Raw genomic sequence first — 22,408 nt, forward strand, 5'->3', positions numbered from 1 at the left:
TTTTATAACAACTCTTGGAGGTAGAAGCTATTATGATTTCTACTTTATATTTGAGGAAACTGAGGCAGAGTTTAAGTGTCTAGAGTTATATAACTAATAAATGTCTAAGACTGGATTTGTCTTTTTGGATCTAGGCATAGGACTATTGCCATTTCAACACCTAAGATACAGATAAGAGGCTGATGATGGAGGTCATAGAACTACTCAGTAAATGTGTAAAGTTAGATTTGAATTCAGGTCTTTCTTATTCAAGATCCAGTGGTTTAATCAATGAAGTTTCTAGCTGCCTTAGAAGACTTAGATCTCCTAATATACTGATCAAGTCCTTTCTCTCCTTGAGCCTCAGTTTCCTTTTCTGATGGGTTCAGAGAACTCTGACCTTGCAGCCCCAACTTGGTTTCCAAGGGTTTGCCCTTTGCCCAGAGGCAAGGCCCAATTGGCTAAGAATGATCTGAATGGGGATTCTGTGCTTGTTATAATGATAAAATGAGATAATATTTGCAAACAGTTATATTCAATTCTTCCTGACCCCTCTTTCCCCCCCACTCTCACCCCAATGACCCATAATATCCATGGAATTTTCTTGGCAAAGAACCACTAGAGTGTGGGGGCAGCTAGGTGTCATAGTGGATAGAGCATTGGCCCTGGAGTCAGGAGGACCTGAGTTCAAATCCAGCCTCAGACACTGTGTGACCTTGGTCAAGTCGCTTAACCCCATTGCCTTAAATAAATTAAAAAAAAAAATTAATTGGGGTGGCTAGGTGGTGTAGTGGATAAAACACCAGCCCTGGAGTCAGGAGTACCTGGGTTCAAATCCAGTCTCAAACACTTATTACTTAGCTGTGTGGCCTTGGGCAAACCACTTAACCCCGTTTGCCTTGCAAAAACCTAAAAAACAAAAAATTTAATAAAAAAAAAAGAACCACTAAAATGCTTTGTCATTTCCTACTCTGGTAGATTAAAGTAAACAGGGATTAGGTGATTTGTGTGTGTGTGTGGGGTGTCACACAGATAGTATGTGTCTGAGGCTGGATTTGAACTCAGGTCTTCCTGACTCAAAGGCTGAGCCTCTGTATACTGAACAAACTAATATTTGGAAAAACACTTTGTAAACATTAAAACTGTGTGTCAATAGCATATTATTCTAAAGGTCAAACTGAGTTTCCACAAAGCAGGGACCCTGCTTCTAGACCTTCATCACTATTTCTCCCACAATGCCCCTAGCATGAATCCTGTACATAATTAATATCAATTTATTTTTTTTTTTTACCGATTCTTTGAATTCATCAATGTAGAGAGTTCCTAGGAAGGAATGTCCCTCTACTGATACAGATCACCATCAACTTGTAAACTGAGTCTTTGAGAGTCATCTGGAGTATAGACAGGTTAAAGGATTTGCCAAGGCCTAGTCTCCCTAACTTTGGAATCAACTTTTTTGCCTATTAGGTCTTCCAAGGTCTCCCCAAATTATGCCCCAAGGGTGTTTCTAAGCTAAAGCGTCTGGGTGGTACAGTGGATAGAGTGGTGAACTGGGAGGCAGGGAAGTCCTAAGTTCAAATCTAGCCTCAGACTCTTACTAGTTGTGTGACCCTGGGCAAGTCATTACATCTGATTTGGTTTCCTCATCTGAAAAATGTGGATAATTACTGCCCCTATCACCCAGAATTGTTATACTTAAAAAAGATAATATTGTAAAGGCATTTTGCAAATCTTAAGAATGTGATATAAATATTATCTAGTATTATTATTAAAGTCAGTCTGGATTCCCAGGCTGCCTCTAATAAATATTTATACAATGAAAATAATAACAGGTTTCCTTTCCATAACATTTTATGATTTACAAAGTTCTTTCCTCATGGTGAGTGGAGTATTTTTTTAAATTCCAGATCCATGATTTCACTACTCTAGAGAACTGACAGGTGTGGAAAATCCTTCCCCAGATGCAGACCAATAACACGTCTGTAATTACAGTCTTAGAGCTTTTTGAGGGCACTGGGAGGTTAAGCAACTTGACCAGGGTCACCAAGCTAGGACCCATTAGAGATAGGACTTGAAGCCAAGTCTGTCTGACTACAGAGTTGATCTTCTATTCAGTATGCCAACATTCTGCATCTCCACTATAAGAATCACTATTCCTGTTTTACTAATTTTTTTTTGTTTTTGCAAGGCAATGGGGTTAAGTGACTTGCCCAAGGTCATACAGCTAGGTAATTATTAAATGTCTGAGGCTGGATTTGAACTCAGGTCCTCCTGACTCCAGGGTCGGTGCTCTATCCACTGTGCCACTTAGATGCCCCAAGTACTCCTATTTTACAGAGAAAGAAGGTCAGATTCAGAAAAGAAAGTGGTTTTAACCATGTGACCCAGCTGGTTAATGATAGGATTCAAACCTAGGTCTCAGCTGTAAGTGGGAGCATGCTTGCACTGCCTGGCCTCCCCTACTGGTACTAATAAAATTCCTGCCCCCATCTTCAACAAGAGACTTGATTGTAATCCACTGCTATTAAAATATTCACTTCCCTAGCCTCCTCTTACCTGAGGTATTTAAAAGGTGAGATGGTAAGGGTTTGGCTTTTACTCTTCATCTGAGCTGGGGGAAGGAGGAAAATCTTAAAGGAACTGGGTGCCCTCCCATTCACACACCTCTGTTCCCTGTTATGTGACATACAATTAACAGGATATAATGCTTTTCCTTCTTCTTTAGAGCTGGAAGGAATTGTAGGTAATCCTCAATGCTGACCTCCTTCATTTTAAATAGGAGGTATGGACAAGAGAATTGACTGGGCTAAAGTCACATAGGAGTTCATTAACTGAGCTGGGATTTGAATCCATGTCTTTTGATTCCAAATTCAGGGTTTTTCACACTGTATTAATGGGTTGGTGGCAGAACTGACAATCCTGATGTCTAATTCAATTTTTTTCCTATTACACCATTGAGCCACAGATGGTGTAGGATAAACAATTAGGGTTTATTATTACTCTTGATGATAATAACTGCTCACATAAACATAGTATTTCCGATCTTACAAGGGAAATGAATGCTCTTGGTAATCATTAATAATTCAATACTGACCGAGGAGTTCTCTAGCAAAGGGTCCCAGGAGTCTAGACTTGGCCATGTATTATTTAGAATTTTTGTCAATGATTTGGATAAAGATACAGATGACACACTTATCACATGGGCAGATAGCACAAAGTTGGGAGGAAAAGCTAACACGGCTATCCCTAACACCAGATGGCAGGGTCAGGATCCAAAAAATATCTTGGCAGGCTAGAATAAGAGACTGAATTTAATAATGTGAAACTTAATTGGGATAAATGTAGCCTAATATCTGAGTTAAAAAAAAATGTTGCTCCAAGTAGAATATGGGAGAGTTGTGGCTAGACAACTGTATGGGGGAAAAAGATCTGAAAGTTTTAGTGGACCACAAGCCCAATAATTCAATAATGTGATATAATAGCTAAAACAAGCTAATGTATCCTGGACTGTGTTAAAAAGCATAGTGCCCAGAATTAGGAAGCTGAAAACTCAACTATACTCTGCCTTACTCAGACTACATCTATATAATTATTGTTTATTTCTGGGTATCACAGTGGAAGAAGGATATTAATAATTTGGAGAATGATCTAATGAAGTAACTTTGGATGGTAGGGAGCCTTCAGTTAATTCCACATGAGACTTCAAGGACTGTAGACAGCCTACAGGAGTGACATGCTAACTACCTCCAAGTATTTGAAATGGGCTGCTTGTATGGAAGAATTAGCATTATTCATCTTACTTTTGGAAAGCAAAGTTAGGGAAGTTTCCAAAAGAACAAATTTAGACTTAATGTTACAATCAGAGGTATGCAAATAGGAATGAGCTGCCTTTGGAAATAATAATTCACACCCCTTCCCCCTGCATCCCACTGAAGGTGGCCAAATAAAAACTGGAAGGCTGCCTGCCTTGGTCCATTATGGGAAGGATTCTTGGACAGGTGTGGATTTTCAGGTTCCTTCCAACTTAAAGACTCTGAATTTTAGAGTGTTAGCATGCAATAGTATGATTCCCACTTGACATAAAAGAAAACTGAGGCTCATCCTTCTATAAAATCACAGGGCAAATGAATATTGATGCCAGAACTACTGCCAGGTGTTTTGACACACAGTAGGTTAACCAGTTGTTGGCAAGTACCCCTGGGAGAGGAATTTTAAGCTAATTCCCCCCTTATAAATTGATGATTAATATGAGATGATAGGAAAGACAAAAAAAGGCAAATTCCTTCAATTATTTATCTTTGGCTCAGACCCTGCCAAAACAGATGATTTTTGATTCCTGGGGAGTCTTCCAGGTCCTGTCTGAATCTCTTACTATTCTTGAAGAGGAGAGCTATGCATTAAATAGATTCAGAACTGGTTACATCACCAAACCTAGAGTAGTTGTAAGTGGTTTCATGTCAATCAATCAATCAATCAATCAATAAACATCCATTAAGCACCTGCTTTGTTCTAAACACTGAAGATATAAAGAGGTAAAAGACAAACCTTGCCCTCAGTGAGCTTACAATCTAATGTCAACATGGCAGGAGGTCTTCAGGGGAATACCTCAGGAATCTGTGCTTGACCCTGTGCCATTTAACATTAAAATCAGTGATGGGGAGAGTTGGAGACTTTCAAATTAGAGGGCTGTATTTATGGTGCAGATGGCAGGTTCAGTGAATTTACAGATGATAGGAAGCAAGGAGGGATAGCTATCATAAACTAAAGGACAGAGTGAAAATTCAAATAGATCTTGACATGCTAGGATATCTGGCTGAATCTAACTGGATGAAATCAATAAGGATAAATATAAAGTCTTTCCCTTGGGTGCAAAAAATCAACCCCATAGATATAGGATAGGGGAGGTATGGTTTGATAGCAATTATCCTGAAGAAAAATCTGAGATTCTTAATGGATTGGAGGCTAAATATGTGTAGGCAGTTTTATGCAGTGGTCAAAAGAACAGGTGTGATTTTGGCCTAAGTTGAAAGGCAAAGTTTCCAGAAATTGGAAAGTATTTATTCCATCATACTATGTCTTGGGCAGATCACATCTGGAGTTTTCCATTCATTTCTGGGTGCCCTACTTAAAGAGGGGTTTGAAAAAATATCCAGTACAACCAGGCAAAGGCTCCTAAGCCCATGTTTTATGGAGAGCAATGGGAAGAACTAGGAATAGTTGACCTTGAAAAGGGAAGACTCCGGGAGGGATGTACTAGTGTTCTGTGGCGTGTAAGGGCTGCCATGGTGGGGATGAATTCTGTTCTGTCTGGCACCCCAAGGACAAATAAAGTCAAAGACACTGGGCAGAAGTCCCAGAGAGAAAGATTTAGCCTTGAGATCAGGAAGATTTTTCTAGCAAAGGAGGAATGAACTGCTCTGGGTGATGGTAGATTCCCCTCCTTGAGCATCTTCAGTCTCCACTTGGGGATTTTAGAGTGGGGAGAGATTTTTAATGTATGAGTGGAACAAGACAACTACTGAGGGTCCTTCTAGTTGTCAAATTCTGTGATTCTGTGAAACTTCCAAGTTATGTAAATGTGAGTTATTATTGTTAAAGATGATAAAAGAAGGCCCAGAGTGCATGGAGAGTGTTGGACTTGGACTGGCCTCAAACACAGTGACCCCCGGGGCAAGTAATTTAATTTTTCTGTGCCTCAGTTTCCCCAGCTATAAAATAGGGATAATAACAACACCACCACCCCCGAATTGTGAATATCCAGTGAGATGGCACATGTAAAGTGCTTTATAAACATAGGCTTACTTATTTTTGGTGACATGTAAAATGCTTTCTAAATTGTTCCTACATAGCAAGTCACTGGCAGATCCAGGAGAGAACACTGGTTCTTCTAACTCCCAGCCCAGCCTGCCCCACGGCTCCAGCTCTGAGTCACGGCCCCACAAGCTGCACCAAGTGTTTGGTCGTTGGATGGATCGGAGCCGGGCAGCTGGCCCAGTAGGAAGAGCCAGGAGGTAGGAAGTGCCAGGAAGCATGGGCTCTGGGCCCAGGTTCCCAGCAGGTGTGAGCTCAGGGTAAAATGGCCACATCTGGTTGTGGTTCACCCAGCACGCGCCCCTTTCATCCTCATTCCTTTGACTGGCTTGCTTATCTGCCAGGCCCGGTTTCCTCTCATCCAAGGCCTTCTCATTTCTAGAACTAATTGAAGGAGATGCCTTTAGCACCATCCCCTCAAGGTTTGATGCTTCATGGTACAGGTGAGGGCTGGGGATAGATAAAAATGAGAGCCACTGTCACTCCTTTGGTGTCTTTCATTTACAAAGTCCTTTCTTTAGGCAGTATTAGGGCTGTTCTCCCCATTTCAAAGATGATGGAACTGAAACCTAAAGGTCACAGAGATCTTAAAGAGGAAAGGCAGAATTCAAACCCAGCTCTCCCAATGCCAAAATCAGGGTTGGATTTGTTCTAGTACAAACTGCTGGTACAAAAAAACTGTCCTGATCCCCTTGACCTTTCCAACCCAACTTCTAGGACAAAGAAAATATATCTCAGTTGCTCTCTGAAATTCCAATGGTTTAAGGGAAAAAATCCAAGCATTAGTTTCTTTTGATAGCTTCTAGAATTAATTTATCTAAATTTTGTAACATCTAGATATTATTCTAGAATTTATTTATCTAGAATTCAATAATAACTTAAATTTTTATAGCTTCCGGCTCTACTACTACTACTACTCCTTTTTCTAAAATGGGCAATAAATGCTGGCAGCTCACAAGGTGGTTGTGGGGGAAATTCTATGCAAATCCAAAAATACTGCAGAAAGACAACTATTATATCTTTCCCCCATTTCTAAATCTGTGATTATACAGTTCTTTGATAAATATAGCAATATGGTACCTACTTTATGCTAAGGGATTTACAAATATTTTCTTATTTGAATCTCATAACAATCCTGGGGAGGTAGGTTCTATTATCAATCCCCATTTTGCAGATGAGGAAAGTGAGGCAAAACAGATTAAGTGAATTGATCAAGGTCATAAAACTAACAAGTATCTCTGGCTGAATTTCAACTCAAGTCTTCCTTACCCCAGGCCTGGTGCTTGGCTCAGGTTGGGGGACCACCTCAGACTCAGGTTTGCTTGGTGTAGTCCCCCTCATGATGTTTTTTTTTTAGGTTTTTGTAAGGCAAAAGGGGTTAAGTGGCTTGCCCAAGGCCACACAGCTAGGTAATTATTAAGTGTCTGAGACAGGATTTGAACCCAGGTACTCCTGACTCCAGGGCTGGTGCTTTATCCACTGTGCCACCTAGCCGCTCCCCCATGATGTTTTTGAAGAGGATCAGTGGCATCAAAGGTGGTGCCACCTGTGGGAGGACAAAACTCAAGATGGCTGGTAGTGATCCAAGTTGTGGTGGATGACCTTGGCATCTTTGATGTCTGACTAAATGCTAAGTATTCCACAGTGCAACTTCATCTGCCTGCATGACCATTGAAATAAATTGTTCACATCTGCCCATTCAACTGGGGGAAAACTTCACATGCTTGGGATAAGTCTTCCTCTAATTCAGGTTTGAGGCCTGTTGGGTTATCCTCAATATGGTTTAGCCCATCTGCCGAGATGGTTTTTACCAGGGTGTGACTTCAGAGCATAATTCTTGGGGCCACAGGTGAGAGATAGGTGGCAGGTAAATACCAAAGGTGGATAAGCAGCCCTGAAAAGGAACCTGGTAAGCCTTAAGACTAGGGGTGCTGGTCTTCCCTGAGTCCCTCATATATATTTAAGTATTGTTGACCCCAATTTGTTCTATGATGTGGGTAATCTTGGATACATCACTTCCTCAAGTATAATATGGACATGATTGCTCTTGTTACTATCTTTCTGACAGAGATACCAAGAGAATCAGCTGAAATAATAATGCCTGAGAAAGAACTTTGGAAAAATAGATGTGAATAATTATTAAATATTTTCCCCTAGAATGTCATAGCTGTGAGGGATCTTGGAACACAGAATGTCAGAGCTGAGAGGACCCTTAGAACACAGAATATCAAAGCTGAAAGCACCCTTAGAACACAGAATGTTAGAGCTGGGAGGGACCTTGGAACATGGAATGTCAGAGCTAGAAAGGATTTTAGCAAGTAGATCAAACTAATAGAAGAATTAAAGATAACCCAGAGTAGGAGTTCTTAACATTTTTTGGGTCAAGGATTCCTTTGGTCATCTGGTGAAGCCCAGAGATTCCTTTTTTGGAATACTATATTTTAAAAACAACAAATTTCAGTAGAGATTAGTGAAAATAAGAATGTATCTTTTTCCTTCCCCAGCATGTTCACAGTCTCCCTGTAATATATCCATGGACCCCCTGGGGAGTGCTTGGAGCCTAGGTTAAGAATTCTTGATTTGATGCAACTTTCTCATTTTTCAGAGGGGGAAACTGAGGCTTAGGTGAAATGATCATATTGTTTGTCTTCTCAATGGGTGGGGGAAGGACAAGATGGAGAGAATTTGGAACTGAAATTTATTTTAAATGAATGTTAAAAAATAAATAAGGTATATTTAAGAAAGAGAGGAGAGGAGAGAGAGGTGGGGAGAGAAGAGAGGAGAGAAAGAGGAAGGGAAAGAGGAAAGGAGGGAGGGGAGAAAGAGAGAGAGAGAGAGAGAAAGAGACAGAGACAGAGACAGAGACAGAGAACTGCCTGAGTAGCAGTACTATGGGATTTGAATCTGTTTTCTAACTTCAAGGTCACCACAGTTAGAGTCAGTAATTTCCTTAGGAAAAGATCATCCAGTGCCCTAAATAACAAACAAAAAAACCCCAAAATAAACCCTCCCTCTTCTCTGACCCCCCCCCCATGCTGCCTAATGTCAATAACTCCTTTCTTGGAAACAAAGCTTTAGACTCCTTAGTGAGACAACAGCCCAGAGGTTCTCAGAATCATAAAGGATCCCTTTACATTCCTGAAAATGATTGAGGGACCTCCTTCCAAAAAGCTTTTGTTTATATGGGTTATTATAACAAAAATTCACTCTATTAGAAATAAATGTATCTAAGTATTATTATGAAAAGAATTTTTATCTCCTAGACTCCCTGAAAGGGTCCTGGGGAATCCCTGGAAACCCCTATCTCCCTTTGAGAATAGCTGGTATAGCAGAATGAGTCCTGGATTTGGAGTTAGGAGATCGACACTAGCACTGATGCTTATAGGTGTTTGTACTTGTGGAATTTTACTGGATCTCTTTAAATGACACTTGCCTGGACTACCTACTTTTCAGGATTGTTCAGAGAACCCCAGAGCCCTGGATGGGGAAAAAACCTCAGAGCACATCTAATCTGACAGGCACAATCCTGGGGAATTCTCTCTACAACATATCCAATGAATGGTCATCCAGCTTCTCTCTATGACTACCCCAAGTGACTAGCTCATTGTCACCCAAACCAACCCATTCCCCTTGAGGTGCAGTGAATAGAGAACTAGCATCAGAACCAAGACTTGTATTCTAGTCCTGCCATGTCATATGCTGGATATGTGCAGTCCTGGGCAAGTCACTTAACTCCCCTTCCCTCACCTACTCTAGAAAATTCAGAGAATGAATTGGTTTGCCTTGGCAGATGGAAACCATAGTTTAAGCTTTGTTTCTATGGAGCTTCTCTGTAACTTCCCTTTATTCTAGGCCCAAACAGAATAAATCAGATCATTCTTTCACATAATGACCTTTCAGAGGCATGAAAATACTGATTGGTACTATCACAATGCTAGATCCTTTCAATAAAAATAATTTAGATAATAGCAATGACTCCATCACTGAGGTCTTCCTTTCTCTCTCCCTTTCCAGCAGAGAGGTGGGCTTTGCCAATGGAATGCAAGCCCAGCCAAGACCTTGCCATGCTGGCCAGACCTCCAGTACAGACCAGGAAGGAGATGGACTATGTGCCTCTGGTTAAAAAGACCTTCCAAGTCAAATATTTGGGACAAGGGTAGCCAAATGGGAATGAAAAGTTTTTGGTCATGAGCCAGAAAAATTCAAAATATCTCTTAGTCCTACTAGAGGAGCCATTTTTCATTTCCATGGGGAACTTGCCCAACGGAACTTGTATATCAAAGCCGGGAACAAAGACTATCCACACAATGGGGCAGGATGATGCCCAACTGGAGAAACTGAGCCATGCTCAGACAGATTTTCTCCCTACCAAGAAAACCAGGAGTAACTATGTAGAAGGTGTGTTCAAGGGCATTCCCATGGAAACTTAGAAGAAAAAAGCTGACAGAGTGGAGAAGGCACTAGATTTAGAATACAAGTTGCAGTTCTACTACTTAAGAAGTCTGAGTGACTGTCCCTTAGCCAAAATGAGGATCTTCAGCTGAAGCAGAAGTTCTTAACCCTTTGTGTACCATGCACCCCTTTAGCAGTCTGATAAAGCCTATACTTTTCTCATAATGATTTTAAAATCATTTAAAATAAAATTTTAATTTAACAATCTTAAATTTCATTTAATACAGTTTAATAATGTATTTAGATTTATTCATAATTTGGCCATTTGAAATATTTAAAACCAATTTTTAAATGGATAAAATATATATCACACAAAGGAAATAAATTGAGAATTGCTTATCTATCTGTTTATTTAAAATGTGCAGACCCCCTGATTAAGCAATGTTGATCTATATGAAGGCTAAACTTCCTTTCGGTTCAAGGGAACTCCAATGTTTTCCTGTGGTTCTCTGTGGAGGCTATGGAAAGATGTGAAGAATCCCACAGGATAAGATGTAAAAAAGTTGGAAATCTCACCAGTCAGGGAGTGCCCACATGGATGAGATCATAGAAAAATCAAAAACTAATAAGCCAAGCAGCTTTGAACCAAATTGAGGGGAGGTGTCAGAGAAGGCAAGAGATGAGGGTGTAAGAGATGGGTAAGGGGATGTTATTGTGCTTTTGGAACTAATCTAAAAGTCACAGATATAGATATTTGTCACATTAGCAGACTCTCCTCCTCCTCTTGTTTTCCCTCCTCTCTACAATCCACCAGGATGAAGGAATTCCCCAAGATCCCCCAGTCCAAGCTCTGCCAGGGACTCTCTATGCAACCTTCAATAAATCCCTTCCCCTCTCTGGGCCTCAATTTTCTCCTCTGCAAAGTGAGGAAGCTTGACAAGATGATCTGAAGGGCCCTTCTCTGGCCAGCATTCCCTGATTTATATCCCAGCAATAGATGAATGCCACACCCTTCTCCAATGATAATAATTTTAACATTTTTTTCACAATGCATTAGAGTCACAAAGAGATAATAAAGAGAACAACTACCTCTTGGGCAAGGCAGATAGACCACAAAGACCATTTTCTATGTTGCAACAAAAAGTCTGATAGTGTACAGGATGGTTTATTTTTTTAGGCTTTTGCAAGGCAAATGGGGTTAAGTGGCTTGCCCAAGGCCACACAGCTAGGTAATTATTAAGTGTCTGAGGCTGGATTTGAACTCAGGTACTCCTGACTCCAGGGCTGGTGCTCTATCCACTGTGCCACCTAGCGGCCCACAGGATGATTTTTAATAAAGCATCAATTAATCAATAACAACTCACTTCTAATTAGAAGATCATGAATCTATTGTTTTGTTTGCCAAAAATCCAATCCAGAAGATACTTTGCTGCCTTTATAACTGTCCGGAGGTAGCCATTAGATTGGTCCACGTTTCCTTATCTCTACAGAGTCGGGTTTACTAGGTCCTGTTAGAAGCATGTTCTAACATTCTCAAGCCTTTCTAACTCTGCCATTCTTGGTCCTAACATTCTAAGTCTGACATTCTAAATATGTTCTAAATAAGGTCCCTTGAAGCTCTTCCAGTTCTGACAGTTTATGATTTTAATCTCTGACCTGTGACTCACTCTTATCCCTCTCCCAAAGGCCGGGGATTTACCTGTAGATTCTCTCAGAGAATGCCGCTCTTTCTTCCACCCACCTTAATTCTTGGAAGCATCCAAAGCAGCAGAGGTTTCAAATGAGAATGTGGCTCCAACCTGAGACAATAACAATACTAATCCTCCATATGGCTACTGTGCTTTACAGGTCACAAAGTACTTCCCTATCTACTAATTCAATATATCCTCATAATAGTCCCCTGAGGTAGACAGAGAAAAGTTATTAAATACCAATTTATAAAGGAGAAAACTGAGGCTCAAAGATGAAAAAGCTTCTCAGAGTCCACAAAAAAAAAAGTTTGTGGCTGGACTCAAATTTGATCTGTGATTTCCAGTCTTGGGCATTTCCGATTAAGTAAAGTAACTGCCTCTGTCCAAGGTCACCAGGAGCACTGGGACTAGAATCTTGATCTCCTTAACTCTTGATGAACCAAGATAAGATGACTCCAATAACCAGGTCTTAAATTTATATAGCATTTTATCAGTTACACTTTCCCAGCTGTGATTTCATTTGATCCTAGAAAGAGACCCCAGAGGGAGGCAGGGAAAGACTATATTGTCCTCATTTTACAGAAGAGGAAGCTAAGACCCAGCCGGGGAAAGCAATTCCTCCAAGGTCACACAGCAAGTCAGTGGTAGGACCAGGATCCAAACTCAAGTTAAACAATCACAGCAGGACAGAATGTCGGAACTGGAAAAGACCCTTTAGAATGCAGAACATGAACGATCACAGATGGAGGGACGTAAGACATCGTAAGGTCTAGCCCCCTTGAACAGATCTAGAAAACTGAGGCCCAAGGACAGGATTCACCCAAGGTCACCCAACTAGTTAGTTGAAAAGCTAGGCTAAGTAGCTGTGTCTGCTGATTCTGCCTTCACTATCCACAGATTCATCACTCCCTAAACTCCCGTCCCCACCCCTCTTAGAAAACTGTTTTAAAAATGAAAAGCCTGAAGTCGGCAGCAGAGAAAAATGAAGGGTGATGGAGATGGCCCAGGCGCAGCGATCTGTGAAGCCCATCCTCCTTAGCTCCCTATTAGATATTTCCTCCCTAGCCGACCCCCAAGCACCGCTGTTTGTCCAAGCCCGGCAGGCCATTGGGAGCTGAAGGGATACTCACAGCCATTTAATCGCGTAACCAAGACCGGTCTGCAAAATCAGAGACAGGAAAACCGTCCAAAGAAACTGCACCTTGGCCTTCATTTTCCAGGACTCCCGGGGGGCAAGTCCTTGTGCCCCCGAGGGAGAGAGGAAGGCTTTCCAAACCAAAGGTCCTCCGCTCCGGCTCGGGAACCCCGCTCGCTCTGGCTCTCTCTTGGCTGCTCTTCTTTGGTCCGCAAGAAAAACCTAAGAGCCAGCAGAGATGGGAGCTGTGGTTAAAAGCGGGGCTTGGGGCGAGGGGGGTGTGTTATTCAAATGGCAAAGGAGGGGCCTGCGAATTGGGAAGCGGGGAGGGCTCGGCGGGGTGTGTGTGTGTCTCTTCTCCCCCCCCTCAACCCCCCACTTTTGATAGAACCTTTATAGCCAACAAAGACAGTGCACGTATGGGTTGAATTATGTCTTGCATTATACGACTGATTGCGTGTTTCTATTTAACTCTCCATATGGTGAACCTTCCTCACCGATCCAGTTTTTTACAAGGTTATATGTACGAATGTGTGTATGTCTATGTCTGAGTGTGTGTGTGTGTGTGTGTGTGTGTGTGTGTGTATGTGGGAAGGGAGAGAGAGAAAAGAGGGGAGTGGAGAGAGGGAGAAAAAGAGGAGGAGGAAGAAGAGGAAGAAGAGGAGGAAGAAGAGAAAGAAAGGAAAAAGGAATAAGAAAGACAGAGACGAAGAGAAATGAAAAAAGACAAAGACAAAGAGACAGAGAGAAAGAAGGAGAGACAGATAAAGTAGACGAAAAAGGAAAAAAGGAGTGAGAGAAATAAAAAGTCAAAAGAAGCTTCAGTGTAGTGGGCAAAGTACTGCATTACAAATCCAGAGACTTGGATTCCAGTTCAAATTCTGACATTACCTTGCTAAATGCTCTATAGAAGGCTTTGTCCTCTTCTCCCATAAAACGAGGAGACTAGACCTGATCTCTAAAGTGCCTTTTAGTGCTGAAATGCTATGACTCTATGATTCTATGGGAGACTGAGAGGGAGGGAGACTACTGACTCACTCTAGCCTCCATTCCATCACTTATTAGGCACACGATGACATGAACATGAGATCATAGGATTTAGAGCTGGAAAGGATCTTAGAACAGTATGTTGGAGCTCAAAGGAACTATAGAACATGGGATGTTAGAGCTGGAAAGAACCTGAGAGATGACCTAGCCCAATTCCCACGTTTTATCAAGGAGTAAAGGAGACTGAGGGAGGGAAAGGTTCTTTTTCAAGGTCATAGAACAAGTTCTGTGATTGAGGTTCCTTAGATATCAAGTGGAGACAATATTGCCAAATTGTACCTACCTCACAGGGTTGTTGCTAGGAACCATTGAATAGAGGAAGGGAAGATGCTTAAGGGGCATCTATCCACGTTTCGGGGGCGGGGGGGGAGGAAGGGACCAAGATCTGTATACTGACATTCACACATGTCCTCCTCTCTAGGGGAAACCTATCCAAAATAGCAAAGAAACAAATCTCAAACTCCCCCAGTTCAAGTCAAATTTTCAGCTAATCTCTCTCCTCTTTCTCCCCATCCCAATTTTCAAGGAGAAATGAAACGCGCATCCATCTGTGGACTAATGGCGGTGCCCTTGCTCCGCCGATACAGGCTCCCTCTATGCTTGCCTTCACACCTCATTACCTCGGCCTGGCAGCCTCTTCCAAATTTACCCACACCTGGGATGAAACTGCAGCCGGAGGTCAATCAAGACCCAAGAGCCTTTTGTCCTGGGGGTCAGGGTGGGGCAGGACTGGAGGATGTTGAGCTTAAAGACGTTTGTGTGTCTTTTTTGGGGAGAGGGGGTGGGTTTTGTTTAAAAGAATTTGAGTCAGGGGGTTATATTTTTGTCTGCGTCCTCAATATCCAGAATGGTATCCGACACTGATTAGGTACTTCATAAATGCTTATAGACTAAGTTCTAGTTTGTTCCATACCCATTCTGAATGATCAGAATAAGAAATCAGAATGAGAGTTGGAAGGGAACTTAGGAACCATCCAACTCGACCTCCTGATTGAATCCAATTGGAAACAAATGTCCAGGAATGACCAAGATCAAACAACTAATTAAGCAGCTGAACTGAGATAGGAGCAGAGGAGGTTTGACTGTCCACTACACTACCCTCAATTACCCAGTCCAAGTCGGATTACTAAAGAAGGTCCCTGTCTTCCATTCCCTGATGGAAAACAATATTGCACAGGGTGGGCACGATTCTGGGGAAGGGATCAAAAATCCCATTTCTGGGATCGACAAAGAATGCTGAGTCTGGAAGCGAGGTTAGAGATCAAATGAAGTCCAACCTCCTTGGAAAATGAGGGAGAACAGTGTCTTTCTTCCAGGATACCCGGCAAGGCAGGGGCAGAGTGGAATACTAGAACGTATGTCTCCTGATTCCCGAATCCAGATTTCTTTCCACTAAATCGTATCTCCCCACAGGAGGGAATTCTCTCTCTCTAGGAGGTAGGTGCACACTCGAATTCTCCCTGTTCTAGTCCTATGCAGAACATAGAATTTTAGAGTGGAAGGAAGCACTCGGTGATTTAGAGTTCTTATTTTTACAATTCGAGGATGCTGAAGTTTCGAGAAGAAAAGTGACTGCTCAAGATCACAGCAATGGTGAAAGTTAGGACTGGGAGCCAGAGTTTTCCCTCTTTCCAAGACGCCGCATTAACTCCTGCCCTCTTTCACCTCCAGGCCCAAGTTGGGGGGGGGGTCCCCATTACAGTACAATAGCACCCATTTATAATAGGGCGCTTTTTTGGGAAGCACTTTATACTCGCCGATTCCCTGGATCTCACAAAGGCCTGTGAGTTCTGCAGGGTAGGGATTATTTCCCCCCATTTTCCAAAGGGAGAGCAAGGAAGAAGCCGGCTTGGCCAGTTGCAGAGACTAATTAGCGGAGATAGGTTTCAAACCAAAGCTACGGGCCACGTAAAGAGTTCTGGTGGCCATCCGGCAGCTCCCTCTCCCCTCGAGGGAAGGAGGTGTTCCCGGGGATCTCGGCCTCGGCGAGAGTGCCCCAGGCCTCGGGTTATTTCTGTCTCTTTTATCAGCGGCCAAGACCCTTCAGCTAGCTCTGCACTTGAAAGCTTTGGCTTTTGCCTGCGGGGAAAGGAGGGGGGCGGGGGTGGGGGAGTAGGACTGGCAAAGCTATTTCCGAGCTTCTCTTATCTGCTTCTCGCTTCGAATTAGCCTTTCTCCTTCCACACACAACCCACTCGTCATCTCCTCTCGCCCTGCTGGGATTTAGGGGGGTGGGGAGGGGGCTGTCAGCTTTTAACCGCAGACTTTTGCTGGAGGGGGCAGGAAGGCATCGACTCCTTCTCCTAGCGCTCCATTGCTCCCTCCTCCTCCCCTCTTCGCAGCCAGCTCTCGCCCCTCGCCCCTCTCCCAGGAGCCTGCCCAGAGCTTTTCCTCCATCCATCTCCCACGCTTTCCCCGGTGCGAAGCTACATACAGCCTTTGCTGCTGGGGGAAGAGCAAACCATAGGGGGACTTTGGTAGCTATTGGGAGGGTGCCCTGGCTGCACACCCCAGGCCAGGTCGCAGCCCTGCCACTGACCGGCCCGCAGAGTGACCTTGGCCAAGGCCCATCCCAATTCCCCCTTCTCTAAAATGCTAGGCTTTCACGAGGTGATTTCGGAAGGTCCTCCCCTAGCTCCTGTCGGAGTTCGGTTAGAGGAGAGGAGAGAGGGCAGTGTGAGAAAAAGGAAGGGGGGAAGAGGCCGAAGAAGGGACAGAGGACGCCTGGGAAATCCGAGATCCCTTGCCCCCACTCTCTCCTAAGGCGGTCTGGAAAAGCCTCTGTCCCCAGGCTACCTACAGCCGTGACCTGAGGCTCCTGCATTACCCCAGACCTCTAGGTGGGCGCATCGCGCACAGGCCGACTCCCGAAGCCCAGGGAGGCGCCTCTCCCAAGACCGGCCTCCAGCGGGGCCCCTGGGGCACAGAGCCCAACACTCACAGACAGGCACCTTGTGCAAACTTGGAAACTTTCCCCCTTCGCCTACCGCCGCTCCGAAGCTGTCAGCCACCTGGAAAAGCCTCCTTGCTTTGGAGATTTGGGGAGTTTGGGTTTTCTACCTCTTTTTAATTAAGGCTCGTTCCGGGCCAAGGCTTAAAAGGCAGCGGGATCTCCTGGCTCTGCAGAGAGACCTGGCTCCTCGTGGGGGGTGGGAAGAGGTTTCTGGGCAGCTCCTCTTCCAGACTCGCTCATTCCAGGGATACTTTGGGGGAGGAGGGACTTGGACCCGTCCAAGCCTAGCTAGGCTCGGGACTGTGACCGAGCTAAACCAGTGGCGCCCTTCGGAGCGCCTCTCCCCAGAGGGAGCCCGGGAGACCCTAGTGCGGGAGGCTGCGGGAGGACCCGTCGAAAACCTCGGGGTCTGCGTCCCTCAGCCAGCTCGCGACCTGGGGCAGCTCCCTCTCCCTCTCTTTGGCGCGGCTTCCTGTTCTGTCAGGAGTCGGGAGACTAAGCTAAGAAGGCGTCTTCCCCATCCTCCAGTCCGGCTCCTTCCCTTTATGGACGAGGAAGCTGAGGACGGGGAGCCAAAAAGTAACGTGTCCAAGGTCAGAGAGGTAGTAAGTTAGGAAAGGCTCCGGTAACTCCAGGTCCCAATTCTACATCACTGCATCACCATAGATTCTCTCTGGCCGCCAAGATTTCAGCGTTTTAAGATTCGTTTCAACTCTTTCTCAGTTCCAAGATGCTTGCAAGCCCTGATATTTTGGGATCCAAGTTCCTTACAATTCTTAACTTCTCCGAGCTAAAGCACCAACCAGCTCTAATACTCTATTCCCTTCCCGGCAAGAAGTGGCTTTCTCTGGTTCTGGGGGTCCCTGACAGCTCTGACAGCTCTACCTTCTAAAGGTCCTTCTAGCTCTCCTTTTCGCTGAGACTCCTTCCATCTCTAAGTTCTAATTCGGTGATCTCACTGGATCTCCTTTCGTTTTCAGGCTGCCGGCTCGTCCTCCTGGGCTCAGAGATCAGATCTGTAAACAAACGCCCCCCCTCCTTTCCCCTCTTCGTGTCTTCCAAACCCTTATTTTGAAGAGTCTTGGCAATGGGTTGCTATCATCCCTACCAGGGCTAGTTCCCCTAGCTCGCCTTGGGAAACTTTTCAAAGGGGACTGGGGGGAAGGGGGTGGTCGGAGATACAGTAACTTGCCACTGGGATAGGACCCTGCCCACCTTCCCATTTCGCGCTGGCAGTTTGGGGGAGAGTACCGCACCCCCACCCCCGGGATGGCTCGGGCGTGAGCTCATCCCTCCCGGCCTCCAGGGCGATAGTGCTGGGAGGGGCGGGGGGGGGGGTGTTCAGCTGCAGGAGCCTGATTTCTTCCCCCCTCCAGCCTGGATCTCCCCCTTCTAGTAGCCGCCTGGTAGCTGGGAGAAGGGGGTGCAGTTGGTGAAGGAGGCTGTGAAGGACGACAAACATGTAACTCCTGCTCTCCCCATAGACTTCGAACGCCAGCACGTCGTTAGAATTGGGTAGGGGAGCTGGCTGCCCCCTAGACCCCGGGGCTCCCCCCCTCCCCAGGCCCATACTCCTTACCTTTCTCCCTACGTTTGGCCAGCGGCCGTGCTGCCCCACAGCAGGAAGGCTACTGTCCCCCGCCCCAGCCGCAGCGCCCCTCCAAGGGCAGAGGCAAGCGCTCCCGGCCCGCGCCTCAGAGCCTACGGGGTGGACATCTCCAGGGCGCGGGAGGGAGTCTCCGGTGCAGGTAGCGAGAGCGACTCTGTCCAACCCCAGAAACCAGCCGCAAGCTAGCGGGAGGAGTGGGGGTGGCTGGGGGTGCGGGTCGGTCACCACAGCTGCGCCTCCTCCGCCCTGGCCCTTCGGAGGCGGCTCTGGTGCTCAGGAGCGCTCCGGACCTGCTTATAAGAAGCCCTGACAGCTTTGATCGCCCGGGTGATGTCAGAGGGGATTAGCATAACAAAGCGGGCCCCAAGCTTCTGGGCCCACACCAGACTCCAACCTGTTTGATCCCGAGGGGGGGGAATCCCAAGGGAATGTGTGTGTGTGTGTGTGTGTGTGTGTGTGTGTGTGTGTGTGGTGTGTATTCGTGTGTGTTTGGGTGGTGTGTGGTGTTGTGTATGATGTAGTGTGTTTGTGTTCTGATTTATATGTGTTGTGCGTGGTGGCGTATTTCTGTGGTGTGTGTATTGTGTTCTGATGTGTTCTGAGTGTGTGTGATGTGGTGTGAGTTTGTGTTCTGGTGTGTGTATGCTGTGCGTGGTGTGTGTGTGTGTGTGTGTGTGTGTGTGTGTGTGTGTGTGTGTGTCTACCGTAGGGGGAGAAATAGAGTGTGGGTATTGGGGAGGGGGAGTGGTAATAATGAGCAGAAACCCCATAACCTCATAAAGCACTTTAATTTTTCATGGAATCAGAAAATGTTAAAGCTGGAGGGAACCTTACAAATTGGCATAGCCCAAATCCCTCAGGGTGAGAAGGGGGCGCTGAGGGGAAGGGGAAGGGGAAGAAAGTGAGTTTCCCAAAGTCACCCAGAGGATTTTCCTCACGATAATTCGCTGAGACAGGTAGCCGGATTATTATCATCTTCCTGTTTTACAGAAAAGTAAACTGACGATCAGTAGTTTGTCCAAGATCTCGCTTCTAGTAATGGTTAAAAGCAGGATCTGAATCTCCATTTTCCTGTCTCTAAAGTCAGGCGGTTAAATCAGTCAATAAGCATTCATTAAGAGGTGGCACAGTGGATAGAGCACTGGCCCTGGAGTCCGGAGGATGGGAGTTCGAATCCTGTCTCAGAAAATGATGTACACAAGAAAAACACTTCGTATATTGCTGACAGTCTCAGAAGGGAGGAGGAGGAGGAGGAGGAGGAGGAAGGAGTGGATGCGGGAAAGCTTCACCCCCCCCCCCCAAGGAGGTGGGATTTGAACTGAGCATTAAAGGAAGTTAGGAAAGGGAGAATGTGCGATTGAAGATGATGAACATTTCAGGTTAAGGGGAACTGCCACTACTATGGCTCGGAGTCAGGAGAGGATGTGAGGGACGATCAGCAGTGCAATGAAGGGGGATCGCCTAAGGTAAGAAAGGGAACCAAGTATAAAGCTAAGACCTCAGGCAGGACAGTCAGGAAGACCCGTGTTCAAATCCGCCTCTTTGAGACGTTTAAAACGCTGGGGGTCTGGAGTCAGAAGAGGATTCAAGTCTTCCGTCTATGACTTTTGCAATCTATGTGCAATTTGTGTGACCTCGGATAAGTCACTCAACCTCTCTAGCTCCAATTCGTAAAATGAAGGGGTTGGACCAGGTGACCTTGGAGCACTCCATCTATGCCTCTAGGAAACGCCAAGGAAATGAAGTGTAAAGTATCACCTTTATTACTCCCTCTGCCTCTGGCAGGGAAAAGGACTGAGTTAATGCTCAGTTCAAATCCCTCTTCCTAGGGGGTGGTTCTGTTTGCTCAGAACGAAATCCCAACGAAATTTTAAAACGTAAATTCCCAGCTCTCCTCTCTGTGGTCCTAGGTCTCTGCGCCAATGGCTCCCCCTATGCTTCAGACCTGGATAAATTCCGACACGGAGGCGAAAGGGCTGGGTCTGATAATCTGGACATTCTCTAGCCTCTTCCTAGGAGTCCCGCACCCATTCTTGGTTCCTGGATGGGCTGGGAAAGAGTGAAAGAATCTCTCTCCACCTACTTCCCCTTCGCAGAAAACTGGGCAAGTGTGTCAGCTGACCTCAGGCTAGGACACTGACTGATTGATGCTGATTCATTCTATAAAGGATTTACATTTCGGTAGGGCTTCATGGTATAATAGCAGCAGCAGTTGTAATAGAACTAGTGGTGGTGGTGGTGGTGGTGATGGTGATTGCAGTAGTAGCAATAGTAATAGTGGCAGTGGTGGTGGTGGTAGTGGTGGTGGTAGCCACAGTTAACATTTACATTGTGCTTTAAGGTTAATAAAGTATTTATGTTAACTCATTTGATCCTCACAACAATCCTGGGAGATAGAGATAGTTGTTATTATTATCCCCATTTTGCAGATAAGGAAACTGACCTCCTTATTAGCTGTGAGACTGGGCAATTATTTGAACTCAGGTTTTTCCTGACTTCAGTTCTAGAGCTCTTCCAACAGACTTTCCTCACAATCACCTGGAGTTACCCGTTGGAATGGTATTATTTGCTTCATTTTACTGAGAAGAGAACCTAGAAAGAGTGGCTATCTTAATTGAATCCATCCCTCTGTCCCTTGCACTGTGAAATAAAGAGAAAGGGGCTGTTGCTCTGACAAAAAGCAGAGAATTATCCTACTTCCATCTGAAGTCTTCATCTTCAGAAAGGGATGGATGAGACCATCTTCAGTGTTCCTCCAGTTTTAGGAGTCTGTGATTTTTTCAAAGAATCACAAAAGTTTAGAAACTTAGAATGGAGGAATTCCATTCCATAGACACACATTTATTAAGTACATACTATATACCAGGAAAAACTAGGTTAGGCTCTGGGAAGGATGAAAGGAAAAAAAGTTTTTATCCTCAAAAGACTTTTTATATGACCACTAAGTACCAACCAGCTTAGAATCCTAGAGAGAATCCCAGAATCTTGGGTGAGGGAGTATCCTGGGTCTCTGTCATTTGAAAGGTTCCAACCCTGTGATTTGAATTTTGGTGGGGAGCAGTTATCTGTGGACACCTACAACTTCTCCAGGATGTGCTTGGGACTCCTACCATGCCCTCAAATTGGGCACCTTTGTCCCACCTCTCCTTTTTAGCTACCTTTGAAATGTCTTCCTCCCTAATAGAATGTGAATTCCTTGAGGACAGGGCTATCTCCTTAATATTTGTATTCTCCACACTTAGCATGATGTCTAGTACATGCTGCTTCAAAAATGCTGACTGAATGACTGAATTAAGTGACTTGCTCAGGATCCTATAGTCAGTATGAGTCAGAAATAGAATTTGACCCCTCCCCCTTCAAGCCCCAGCATCCAGTGTCTATTCTCTGCTACAATACCTCTTAGAATTTCTTTAAAGTAATTTAAGTATCCACTATTGTCATCATTTGGTTCTCATCTTTGTCTCTGTCTCATTCTGTCTCCCTCTCTCTCTCTGAGAATCAGACAGAAATGGTCCTGAGATGAGCTGCTACCCCAATTTTATTCTTTGACTATAATGTTCTTAAGGCTATTGTTTCATGTTGCTAAAATTACTTTTTTGTAATTGAATAAAAACAATATTATTATTTATTTTTTCTGAACCATAGAGTTTCAAAGTTGTCTGGGACCTACAAAATATCATTAATTTCCATCTCAATGCCAGTTTAGTTTCCCCTATAGCAACTTCCTGATGAACTTTCTAAACTGCTTCACACAGTGACTGGTATATAAGCATTTAATAAATAATAAAAAT

The 22,408-nt window shown here is 44.6% G+C and overlaps 1 protein-coding gene across 3 annotated transcripts in view; it reads right to left on the reverse strand.

Annotated features, from left to right (window-relative positions):
* The window catches only part of WNT11 (Wnt family member 11), a 67,753-nt gene extending 49,118 nt beyond the window's left edge, over positions 1-18,635 (reverse strand). The window contains exons 1-2 of one of the 3 annotated variants that reach the window (XM_074216915.1): positions 18,588-18,635; positions 13,004-13,230 (exon numbers count right to left, since the gene is read on the reverse strand). In XM_074216915.1, coding sequence (XP_074073016.1) covers positions 13,004-13,086 — 83 coding nt within the window. In that variant the 5' untranslated portion in view covers positions 13,087-13,230; positions 18,588-18,635. Of the gene's footprint in view, positions 1-13,003; positions 13,231-17,006; positions 17,233-18,587 lie in introns of those variants that run through there. The other 2 variants (XM_074216916.1, XM_074216914.1) reach the window with 2 other exon arrangements.
* Between the last annotated feature and the right edge of the window lie 3,773 nt (positions 18,636-22,408).

Source organism: Macrotis lagotis, chromosome 1, assembly GCF_037893015.1.
Source record: "Macrotis lagotis isolate mMagLag1 chromosome 1, bilby.v1.9.chrom.fasta, whole genome shotgun sequence".
NCBI lineage: Eukaryota > Metazoa > Chordata > Mammalia > Peramelemorphia > Peramelidae > Macrotis > Macrotis lagotis.